The sequence below is a fragment of the Calonectris borealis genome, chromosome 18 (genome assembly GCF_964195595.1).
Source record: "Calonectris borealis chromosome 18, bCalBor7.hap1.2, whole genome shotgun sequence".
Classification (NCBI taxonomy): Eukaryota; Metazoa; Chordata; class Aves; order Procellariiformes; family Procellariidae; genus Calonectris; species Calonectris borealis.
Window position 1 is genome coordinate 6,230,607 of NC_134329.1, and position 11,260 is coordinate 6,241,866.

An 11,260-nucleotide genomic window follows, 5' to 3' on the forward strand; every position below is an offset into this window, starting at 1 on the left:
CCGAGGGCCGGCCATCGCATCGCTTTGCTGCCCCATATGTGAGCTGGGCAGGGGCTTCGCCTGCCTGCGATGGGGACATGTGGATACCTGTGCTGGCTGCAGGGGCAGAAAATGACAGTCGTCCACCCTATCCCATCCTTGCGCCTGTAGAGCCCCCACTCTGTCTTCGGGCACAGCATTGCTCCCAGCCATGCACCCCCATGGCATCCCCGCTCTGACTGCCAGCGCGCCGCCTTGGACAACTGAGCCTTTATTGAGCTTTGCCCCCGCTGCCGCGCAGGAGGGGCGGTGCCCAGGGCACGCAGCCGGCGGCACGACGACTCCAGCGCTGGCGGTCACTGCTGGACCCTGCGGATGGACTGGACCTGGCCCGTCTGCGCGTGGGAGCCCCACTCCCGCACGTGCTTGTACTCGCCCGCGCGGCTGTCGCTCTCCAGGAGGTACTGGAAGCCCCGGTACCCCGGGTACTGCGAGCAGACCCACCTGCGACAGAGCAGAGAGCGGCTGGCAGCACCATGAAGCACCCTGTGCTGCGGGCACTGGGCAGCAGGCAGGGTGCCGGCAGCTGCCAGAGCACCCTCAGCTCCGGTGCATGCCCCCGGTGCGGGGTCCTGGCAGGGTGCAAGCCCCCGGGGTACTCACGCGCCGGAGCGGACGAGGAAGGAGCCCACGGCGCTGCTGCCCCAGCCCAGGGCGGGCAGCGAGGGGCAGTCATCGCTCAGCTCCCCCCACCTGCCCTGGAAGTTCTCCTGCTCGAAAAGCATCAGCCTGCTGCGCCCGTGGTCCTGCCGCCGAGAAGGGCACAGCGTCGGCACAGCTGCCCTGCCCGGTCCCCTGGCCGGTGGCCGGCGGTGGGCTCTGGGGACCAGCCCCGCAGTGGGCTCCAGGGACCAGCCCCGCGGCGGGGAGCTGGGGCGGGGGACTCACGGCGCAGGCGATGGGGCGGAAGGAGCACATCCTCTCCACGTGGTAGGCGTTGCTGCCGCTCCACGCCTCCCAGCACGGGTACTCGCCACGCTCCAGCACAAACTGCTGCCCCTGGAAGCCACAGTGCTCGAAGCCTGCCCACCTGCCAGGGGCGGGAGGGGGCGTGAGCCCCCCGTGGTGCCCACCACCCCGCTCACACCTGGGGCAGAGCCCACTGCACCCTGCGGGGACCGGGCCATTCCCCAGAGGAGGCAGCCCCGTGGTTTGGGTGGCAAAAGGCGCTGGAGAACTCCATCCTCCAACCCGCCTCCATCTGTGGGATCCCAGGGCACCGTGGGGTGGCAGCCCCCCAGGATCCCCACTCACGCCCCACTCTCGATCTTGCAGGAGCCGACGGTGCTGAAGCCGTACTCCGGGGTGCTGTAGCAGTCGGCGGTGAACTCGTGCTTCTTGCCCTGGAAGAAAGCCTCATCCCACACCACGATCTGGGGAGGACGGAGCGGGTCAAGGGGCTCTGCGGGTGGAGAGGCCCCAAGCAGACACTGCAGCCCCATGCCCGGGCATTCACAGGGCTCAGGCTGCGTTGCTGGTCCTCCCCAGGCTCCTGTACCTTCCAGAGACCGGAGGATCTCCTGCAGCGGTGGGTCATGGTGACTCTGCCGGGGCACAGGGGAATGGGACCGTTAAAGCCTGCCCTGGGGCTGGTGCATCGCTGGCCCCTGCGAGCCTGGCCTCGCCGCTGCAGCCTGGCCAGACCCACCAGCCCTGCGCTGAGGGCTTGGCCCTTCCCTGGGACTCCCACGTCCCAGGACCGGGCTTCAGGCCATGCGTTGCATGGGCAGTGCAGGCAGATGGAGGCAAGAGCCGGCAGCTGCCTGCTCTGCTCTGCGGGGCTCGCTCCAGCCTCTGCCCAGATGACAGCGCTCTCGGGAGCCTGTCCACGTCCCTTCCCCAGCAGTGTGGGAGGCAGTGATGGGGGGGCTCCTTGCTGGAGCAGGCGCAGAGCACGGGCCAGGGCTCTCCCAGCCCACCCGGTGCTGCCGTCCAGCCGTGCAGAGCAGCGGGTGCCTGGCAGGGCAGCCGCAGCCCTGGCAGCAGGGCACAGCACCACAGCAGGATGAGCACGCTGCCTGCCTGTGCATGGGGCTGCCCACGGCTGCCTGTGCCCAGGGAGACTCCTCTTCCTGCAGGCAGATCCCTGAGCCAAAGCCCCGGCGCAGGCAGCCCCGGCGCAGGCAGCCCCGTGCAGGTGCCTAGGCACAGGCACGCTCGCCACGCGCAGGCAGGGCCGGCGCCCGGGGCTGCAGCCAGGGCAGCGCTAAGCCAGGAGCGCTGCAGAGGTGGCCGCATTCCCACGCTGAGCAGCAGCACCCTGCCCCACTGCCACGGCCAGCGATGTCCTTGATCCCCCTGCCACCGTTCCCCCACGCCGAGGCGTGTGACGGCAGAGCAGCGCCGCAGCCCGCTCCCGGCGGCCGCCCTTGTCTCACGCCCCGGCTTGCAGGACTCCGCAGCCCCCGGCCGGGTGGTGCCTGTGGACCGAGGTCCAGCCCCAGCTCTCGGATCCTCCTCCACACGTCCCTGCAACTGCTCCGCTCCCAGGAGCCAGCCATGAGGGGCAGGGGCAGCTACAGCCAGGCTCCCGCGCTTACCTGGGGTGAGGTGCTGGTGCCCGGGGAGGTGACATGTCCAGCAGCCCTCCAGCTGGGTTTTTATAGCCTCCAGACAGAGACAGAGCCCAGGAGAGCATTACTGAAATCCCTAACTCAGCACATGGTGGGGAGGAGGGACCGGGCAGAACAAAGGCGACGCTGCACAGAAGCTGATGAGCCAGGGCGCCGTGGCTCCCGCTCCCCCGGCCCACCGGGCACAGTCTGTGACCCCCAGCCCCGCAGCTCCGGAGCCGGGGCATCACCCCCGGGGTCTGCCGGCACTCCTGCCACGTGCCCTGCCCCTGGGACCATGCCCCCCAGATCTGGCAGCGCTCCTCCAGCCTGCAGGCAGCACTGCCAACCCCGGGCCCCAGCTGGGGAGAGGTTTTCTCTCTCACATTTCTGGGAATTAGGAGCAAAGACGTGTCTCCACTTGCGGCAGCGCTTGCTCTCCCTGCTCGGGCAGAGCAGCTCTCCCCAAAAGCCGAGGGCAGCTCTTTTGCAGATTGAGCGCACAGCAACCACAGAGCATGGTAACAAGCGGGGACCAGGGGCACGGGAAAGCAAAGCGCAGGTTTGCAAAGGCATTAGAGGGACTAAAGATGCAGATCAGGACTTAGGGAGTGCTGCAGCAGCTCCTGCCTCTGTGTGCAGGGAGCTGGAAAGAGCCTGCTGCATCCACATTTTGGGTACCTAAATACCTTCAAGCTTTGCTCATGGTGATCCCCCAACCAAATTGTCCCGGGGTTTGCTGGGACCATGCACAGGCACCCACACAGCCTGCCCGTTGGAGCGGGTAGCAGTGGGGCAGCAGTGAAAGGAGGCTGTTGGGCTGGGTGGCAAAACCTGTGTTCCCAGGTAGTGCTGTGTTTTGGGACAGCATTTGCCAGGAAACTGCCGGGTGGCTGTGCTGGAGCATCCTCCTTCACGCAGCCCCGGGCACCGCAGGGGAGGCAGAGCAGGCGAGCACGGCAGCCAGGGGGGCTCACATGCTCCTGGCCGCAGTGGGGCTGTGCTGGCTGTCCCCAGCACCTGCAGTCCCCAGCAAATGTGCGTTTGGCACAAGTTGCCCCCAGCCTCTCGCTGTCGCCTGAGCTAAACTCAGCTTGCTGCCGGCCACCAGCACAGTGACCACAGCTTGCTCGCTCTCTGTGATGTGCCACAACACCGGGACGTGGTTGTGTGGAGCCCGGGGCTGCAGCTGGGTGCACCCAAGGTGCCACTCAGCGCCGGGCAGGGGACATGGCAGCGGGAGCTCTGCGTGCAGCAGGACTCACCAGGGCAGAACAAACCCCTCGCGCTGGGCATGCGGCCATGCCTATGCCTGCGTCTGCCGGGGCCAAGCTGGGGGTGAAGTTTGGGCAACTCTTTGCTGTGTTTGAGCTGTGCATCCCACGTGCCCCCCCCGTGCCGGGGCAGGACAGTGCAGTGAGGGGCTTTCCAAAGTGCCTGCAGCCAGCGGCAGGGATGCTCAGTGGGGAGGGCAGAGATTTTGTCTCTGGGGCTTAGGAACCGCCAAGCACAGATCTCTGCTGTCAGCCCTTCCACAGCACCATCTCAGGGAAAATCACCACGCTGCCAAGTCCTCGGAGTAACGGCAAAAGCAGCGCTGAGCAGCTGTCAGGAGAGAGCTCGATCTCTCCGAGCACCGTTTTCCAATGCCCACATCCAAAGGTGCTGGGAGCTGGGAGGGAAAGTGGAGCGCGGAGCAGGGCAGCAGGAGCTGGGGGGTGGGTGAGACCTGCTGATTAACACCCAGGAGCCACAGGCGAGGCAGCGTGGTTAAAAAACCCATCCTGGCTGCGAGAGGAAGAGAATGCAGCTTAAAATAGAAATCTGTCTAACAAACATGAAAATGAATGCAAATTGAAAGCCATGAATCATAAAAAGCTGCCCAGCACCAAGGTGAGAGACCAGACTGCGGGGAATGCCCAGGGGAAACGGGGCAGCAGCATCCGCACCCGACCATGCCTGCGGGCACGGCACAGCCCGCCACAAAACTGCGGGAAAAGAAGGGATCAATAAATGCTTTTTGTTCAGGATTTTGGGCAGTAGCCCAGAAGGTGCAGTTGGATCCCACCGCTGCTGGTTGACACTCCATACTTGAGGGGAATGAAAGATGACAGCAAAACTAGGGCTCTGAGCTTTCTGAACGCGCAGCCTGGGGTGATTTACTGCTGCCAGTGATGAAGAGCCAGCCCAGGAGTGCTGGTGCTGGATGCTGCGGGAGGCTGGGGGTATTGGAAAGGACTGGGAGGAAAGAAGTATGCAGGTATTTACACAATGAACAGGATCACAGCAGGCAAACAGGGAGAGCAGCTGGTTGGAGGCTCGGCGGGAGTCAGGGGAAGGTCCCCCCAAGGTGCCTCCCAGTGCGGAGAGTGGCCGTGGGGTGCAGGAGACGTGGCACCGCAGGCTGAGCCACCGCAGGGACCGGTGCCCAGCGTGTCCCCGGCAGCCACCCCACGGCCCCCTCTGCCTGCCATCAGTCAGAGACAGCACCAATGCACCAAAACCCCACGTGGGATTTGGTACCGTGCAGTGTGGTGATGGCAAAATTAGGGATTCTATAGAATGAGCACAGCACAGGATAAATGGGCTAAAAACTAGCTAACGTCCATGCCAGTGGACGCAGTGAGCAGGGACATCCTCAAAGGAGAACACCATTTTCAGGGACTGAGATGGTCTGGAAAGTGTCAGCTTCGATTACACGTCATTTGGAAAAAAACCCAACTCTTGAAGCATTTCAAAACACTTAAGTCTTGCATCCTGGCATCTTCAGGACAGCACACTCAGGCGTTTGCGGGTATGGAGTGATGTTTAAAGCAGTGATGTTTAAAGCAAGAGATTTAGTGTTTAGAGGGGAGAAATGAGCACAGTGCAGCCACAGGGCTGGGCACCACGCAGCCACGGGGCACGGGGCTGGTGCACTGTCCCCGGCTGCAGCGGCACTGGAGCTGGGTGCCCATGCGGGTCCGGTGCCAGGGGCGGTGGGCAGGGGAGGGCAGGGTGCCGCGCCAGCCGGGCTGCGTGAGGGCTATATATGCCCTGTCGGGGCAGCCGCACGCGGGGCAGTGGGTGCCGCCGTGCCCTGCAAAGTGGCACGGTCAGGTCTTCTGTTGTGCCGCAGGCACAAAGGAAAATGCTGGGTTCAGCGGCTGGGCACGGGGCCGGGGAGAGGCTTCCAGCTCGCCCAGCGCTTTGCAGGATGTGATGACTGGGCGGCCGCACAGACACTGATGAGCTGGCAATTCCTTTGTGCGCCCGCCCGGGGGTCTGCCCTTGCCAGGCTATAAAGTGGGGGCCTCACTGTGTCCCAAACCACAAGCCCGCTCACTCCAACAAGAAGCAGCAGCTGCCCAGGTAAGAAGACAAAGTCCCTGGGCACCGGGCTGCAGCCAGACCTGAGGGGGGGAGAGGGAAATGCAGGGTCTCAGCCGTGACCACCGCTGTGGCCACCATGTCTGGGAGCACCCCAGTGCTCCATATCCCGCTGCGTTGTGCTCCCCCGCAGCCGCTGGTGACACTCACCTGTGGGGCCACCGGCAGGGTGGCTTCATGCAAACTGGGCTGTCCCTTTCCCGCCCCTCACACGCTGCCCCGATGCCCAGCCAGGCTCCCAGGCACATCCCATGCGGGATGGCCCCAGCACCTGGTGCAGCGTCAGGCCCCAGCCCGGCTGGGGAGAGCAGGGAGCTGCTGGGCACCAGTGTTCGGGGCTGCCCTGGGCACCCTGCAGTGGTGGGACCACGCTCAGGGCTCTCTTGACCACAGAAGGTCCTCCTGGTGAAGGCAGGACCCTGCTGCCTGTGCCTGCCTGGAGAACCTCCTGGCAGCTCCTCTCCTGGCCCCAGCCGCCCACCCCTTTGCTGAGCCCCCCCCATCCCAATGCGACCGTCCCCGGGGCAGAGTGAGGACTGGGGCGGGTGGTGGGTGCCCACGCCTATGCATCCCCTCTAACCTGCTGCTGGCATTTCTGCCTGGTGCCCTGTCCCAGACTTGAGCCCAGCACCGCGATGTCTGAAACCACAAAGCCCACTGCTCCCAGCCAGGCTGCGGAGGAGAAGGAGAAGGCGGCCCCAGCGCCAACTCCATCCCTCGACCCTGCTCCTGTCGCGAACAGCAAGGGCGAGGAGCCCTCCACAGAAGCCTTCAGGGTAAGCCCTGCTGCTCCCCACATGCGGGGACGCGGTCCAGGGGTGAGGGACGGTGGCAGCATCCCTGGGGCAGTCAGCAGGAGGAGAGCGCAGGCAGCCCAGGGGGAAGGACCCTCCTCCGAGAGCAGGAGGAGAGCGCAGATGATGCCGTCCCTCCCCGCTGTGTCTCTCCTGGGCAGCAGCTCTCTAGGTGCTGGATACGGGCAGCGGCTTGCGGGGCTGCTGCAGGAGGGATGCTCCAGGTGCCCCTTGGCTGGGACAGCTGGTTGGGGACCACAGGCTTTGGAAATGCTCTCTGCCCGGGTCATGGCGTCAGGGCTGGGTGCTGCCACCTGCTCCCTCCGGTTGTCTGCTGCATGCGGGGGTCCTGTCGTGCTGCGAGGGGGTGGAGGAGGCGGCTGCGGGTGACAGGGCCAGCACTGAAATGCTGCGGTGAGACTGGGGCAGTGTGCCACCGAGGTGCTGCAGCGGGGCTGGGGACAAGGGGTGAGCGATGTGCGGGCTCCGGCGACACTTCTGCACGTGCCAGGCAGCGAAGGCCACGGCATGGATGCGGCTCCTGGAAAAGCAGCTCCTTCCCAGCCTGGCTGGGGCCTGATGTGGGCACCGACGCAGGTAGACATGGCTTTGCAGCAGCAAAACTGGAGGCAAGATGAGGCCATCTCGGGGCAGGGATGGCTGTCAGGAGGGGACCTTCCAGTGCTCAGCCCATGTTGAGACGGGGCTGTTCGTGCACAGAGGCCAGCTCGGCTTGCCCTGGCACCAGACCTGAAAAGCTGCAGGAAGCCTTGGAGAGCCGAGAGGGACACAGGGCGCAGTGGACTCATGTGTGCAGGCTCTGTGCAGGGACAGGCAGCACCGCCTTGCCCTCCCTGAGCGTGCCTGTCCCCGTCCGACCCTTTCCCTCTGCCTCCAGATCATCGTCTTCGAGCAGGAGAACTTCCAGGGCAGACAGATGGAGTTCACAACCGAGTGCCCGAACCTGGGGGACCGTGGCTTTGAACGGGTGCGCAGCGTCATCGTCACCTCTGGACCGTAAGTGACCCAGGCCACGGAGGGGACCATGTCCCTCGGACGCAGTCCTGGGCAGAGAGCGGAGCAGGGCCAGCGCAGGAGCAAAGCTGGGGACCCCGAGTCTCCTTTGAGGAGGGCAGGGCGGCCTGGGCAGGTGGGAGGGATGCCAGGGCCATTTGTAAAGCAAAGGGCACCAGAGGCAAAGCCCAAGGCCGAGGCAAGGTGTCCCTCAGATCTGCTACCTGAAACTGTCCATGAAATGCAAGAGACCGGTAGATTTTAGAGAAGCCAAGGTGAAACGAGGTGGGTGCCTTGGACCAGGCTGGTGGCCAGGGCCACCGCAGAGACAAGGCTGGAGCAGGCAGAGGAGGGCAGGCAGGCAGCCCCACACGCCTGCCTGCACGCAGGCAGCTGAGCAGCGATAAAGGGGCTGGGAAGGTCTGAAAGCCATGTGAACAGTTGACACAGGCAGGGACAAAAACGATCGCCAAACGAGATGATAAATTCACAGACAGATGATCTTTGTGTTGAAAGAGCATCTCGCTGCAGCCGTGCCCGGCTGGAATGCCATGCCCGGGAAGGCAGCCTGGCGGCGGCGGGACAGCCGGGGGGGCTGGCAGTGCTGTGGGCAGGATGCACAGGACACGGCTTGCCTTGATGGCAGCCTTGAGGGACTGGGCAAGGTGACCTGTGGTTACCTTGAATGACACATGTAGCACTGATGACAGCTTTTTTATTAGGAACCCAGAATATCCAACTCTTCTTGAAACAAAAGGGGGACAGAGCAGCCCCAAAGGAGCTCAGGTGTGATGCCTGGGAAGCTGCGCTAGATATAGAAAGGGTGAAACTTGGAGAACAGAGTATTTAAGTGTCATTAAGGTCCTAAATCCTCAGAGTCTTCTTCAGAGTCACTGGTGAGACTCTGTGCCCAAAAATTTACTCAGGGAAAGACAAAAGCAAAATCAACCAAGCTTAGCCTTAGAAGTCAGTGTAAGGTCAACCTGCCTGTGGTACTCGAACACGTCTCCTGCCATAAGGAAAATACCTGTTGGCATCTGCAGAAATAGCCCCGTTTTGCAGAGAAATGGGAAGCAGCAAATGCAGGGCGGTTGTGGTGTCGAGGGCTTTTGGAGGCCTGAGCCTGTGACATTCGCAGCACAGCAGCACCTTGTGGCATTGCTAAAGAGGTGACATTGCAGCTGAATAAGCCCTGAGTGCCCGTACCCTGGTAATGGGATGAATGCCAGAGCTGGCTGAAGCTGATGCAGTGAAGCATGCAAGCGTGCCAGGATTAGACAGCCTGGGCAGCCCTGGCGCAGGCTTGGTGATGCAAGAGGGAAAACAGTCAAAGTCCTGAGACAACGCAAGGACAAGTCTCCAGTGTGCAGCGTGCAGGGCTCACCAGCTGCCTCGGGGTCCCGCTGCTCCCCGGGCTGAGGAAGGGAAGCACTGCAAGCACACTGGTGTCTGCTGCTGTGTACCAGTGTGCACCAGCGAGCACTCAGGTGTCTGCTGCCGTGCACCAGCGTGCACTCAAGTGTCTGCTGCCGTGCACCAGCATGCACCAGTGAGCATTCAGCTGAGAGCCTGCAGGCTCAGTGCTCATGGCAGCTGCCAGCTCTGTGCATGCCGTAGTGCCTGTGCTCTGAGAAAGGTGGGAGCAGGATGCTGGGGCCAGTCCTGACACCCGCAGCCTTTTTGGGTGCCACTGGGAGCCTGGCTCCAGCACCCCGCAGGCTGGCAGAGCAGGAGAGGAGCTGCTGGGTAGCATCTGACCCACTGTCTTGTCCTACCCCTCTCCCCAGCTGGGTGGCCTATGAGCAGGCCAACATGCGCGGGGAGATGTTCATCTTGGAGAAAGGCGAGTACCCTCGCTGGGACACCTGGTCTAGCAGCTACCGGAGCGACTGCTTCATGTCCATGCGTCCCATCAAAATGGTGAGTGGTCCAGGAGCAGAAAGCACCCAGCGGGGCCTGGCCAGGGCCGGATCCGTGCTGCTCAATGCCTCGCTGCAGCAAGCTCCAGGGCTTTGGCTGCGTGACCCAGCACCTTCCCTCTGTCTTCCCCAGGAGGCCGAGGACCACAAAATCTCCCTGTATGAGTCTGCTGACTTCAAGGGCAACAAGATGGAAATCCAAGAGGACGATGTGCCCAGCCTCTGGGCTTACGGCTTCTGCGACCGCGTGGGCAGCGTGCAGGTGCCCAGTGGAACGTAAGCCGGGCCACAGTGGCTCCCGTCCTCCCCTGCGCCCTGGCTCGCTGCCCGCTGGTCCTGAGCACCCGCACAGGGCTCTCAGGCAGCCAGAAAGCGCCACACGGCTGTTTTTGGTGGTGTAGCCCATCACCCAGGGGGTCACACCCAGCACATGGGAGGCAGGGGGCTCTGTCACTGCTGCCTGTAGTGGCCGACCCCGCTCAGGTGCCCTCTGTTTGCTTTCCCTGCAGCTGGGTCGGGTACCAGTACCCTGGATACAGAGGCTACCAGTACCTCTTCGAGACCGGAGACTTCCGACACTGGAACGAGTGGTCTGCCTTCCAGCCCCAGATCCAGTCCATCCGCCGCATCCGGGACATGCAGTGGGACCAGAAGGGCACTTTTGTCACCCCCGACGTGCCCTCCGACTGAGCGTGCCGCCTGCTAGCTACGAGTCCCGGGCCCCGTGGGGCACCCCCGCCTCCCCTCGCGCTCGCCTGCTCAGCACTTTCCTTGTACATTGCACATTCCCTGGATGTACTCGACCTTGTGAGGCAAATTAAAAAAAACGGAAGACTAGAGCTGCTCGGGAGTCGGGGGTGCGTGAGCGTGGCCATGGGACGCTCTGCGTCGGCTCTGCTTTTCCAGCCTGCTCGAGCCTTGTGCTGGAAGCCGGGTGGGACGTGGTGAAGGGTGATTTTCCCAGGGGAATTGCTCTCAGGCAGGACCCCCCTGCAGTGGGGCTGCAGCGGGAACAAGGGAAACCCTGGTGAAAGCAGCAGCCCGCACGGGAAAGGGGGTGGCAGGAGGCTCCCCCAGCCTGGCCTCGCCAGCCTCTGCGGGGTCTCTCGCAGGCGGGGAGGCTCGGGGCACCCCGGGAGCGGCTGGAGCACAGGAGGGTCCCGGCTCCCTCCATGCCTGCGGGGCGGGGGGCAGCGGGGGCTCACGGGGCCGTGCCGGTGGGTACGTGCCAAGAGGCGGGTCTATGAGCGGCCCTGCAGCGGGATTCACCTGCGCGGTAAATAATTAACAGCAGTAATTGCAGTCAATCACAGACCAATTCCCTTTCACGGTTTTCGCCCTCACGCGCTCTCCCTCCCCCCAGGCGCTTCCCCCCTTTCCCATCCCCTTTCCCCCGTGGGTAGGCACCTTCGGTGCCATTTTCCTGCGCTCCCACTTTGCTAATTAGCGATTGCAGTGATGGCAGCGCTGCCGGGCACTGTGCAAGCAGCAGCACCCGGGGCTTGCCGGGGGCCGGGGATGGTTGCTGCTGGCGCGGGCAGCCCGCCCCGCAGCACCCCCCGCCCTGGGACCC

General features: G+C 63.8%; 2 protein-coding genes across 2 annotated transcripts; one reads left to right on the forward strand and one right to left on the reverse strand.

Moving 5' to 3' along the window:
* Positions 1-335: 335 nt before the first annotated feature.
* CRYBA4 (crystallin beta A4) lies at positions 336-1,576 on the reverse strand. The gene is made up of 5 exons (XM_075167095.1): positions 1,538-1,576; positions 1,294-1,412; positions 928-1,069; positions 643-785; positions 336-483 (listed from the first exon to the last, which is right to left on the reverse strand). Exons 1-5 carry the CDS (start codon positions 1,574-1,576, stop codon positions 336-338), a joined length of 591 nt encoding a protein of 196 aa, XP_075023196.1.
* Positions 1,577-6,595: 5,019 nt separating this feature from the next.
* On the forward strand, positions 6,596-10,428 carry CRYBB1 (crystallin beta B1). Its single transcript, XM_075167504.1, has 5 exons — positions 6,596-6,736; positions 7,653-7,771; positions 9,556-9,688; positions 9,821-9,963; positions 10,197-10,428. The coding sequence occupies exons 1-5, from the start codon at positions 6,596-6,598 to the stop codon at positions 10,375-10,377; spliced, it is 717 nt and encodes a 238-aa protein (XP_075023605.1). The 3' UTR covers positions 10,378-10,428.
* The last annotated feature ends 832 nt before the right edge of the window (positions 10,429-11,260 follow it).

What these genes read in the sequence shown, in the direction of transcription:
- CRYBA4 (XM_075167095.1), bottom strand. Translation starts at nt 1,576, where the DNA reads ATGACCCACCGCTGCAGGAGATCCTCCGGTCTCTGGAAG. An exon ending in TGCAAGATCGAGAGTGGGGC is followed by an intron (nt 1,070 to 1,293) that starts GTGAGTGGGGAT and finishes CGCCCCTGGCAG; the next exon opens with GTGGGCAGGCTTCGAGCACT. An exon ending in TCCGCCCCATCGCCTGCGCC is followed by an intron (nt 786 to 927) that starts GTGAGTCCCCCG and finishes TCTCGGCGGCAG; the next exon opens with GACCACGGGCGCAGCAGGCT.
- CRYBB1 (XM_075167504.1), top strand. Translation starts at nt 6,596, where the DNA reads ATGTCTGAAACCACAAAGCCCACTGCTCCCAGCCAGGCTGCGGAGGAG. An exon ending in CCTCCACAGAAGCCTTCAGG is followed by an intron (nt 6,737 to 7,652) that starts GTAAGCCCTGCT and finishes CTCTGCCTCCAG; the next exon opens with ATCATCGTCTTCGAGCAGGA. An exon ending in GTGCAGGTGCCCAGTGGAAC is followed by an intron (nt 9,964 to 10,196) that starts GTAAGCCGGGCC and finishes CTTTCCCTGCAG; the next exon opens with CTGGGTCGGGTACCAGTACC.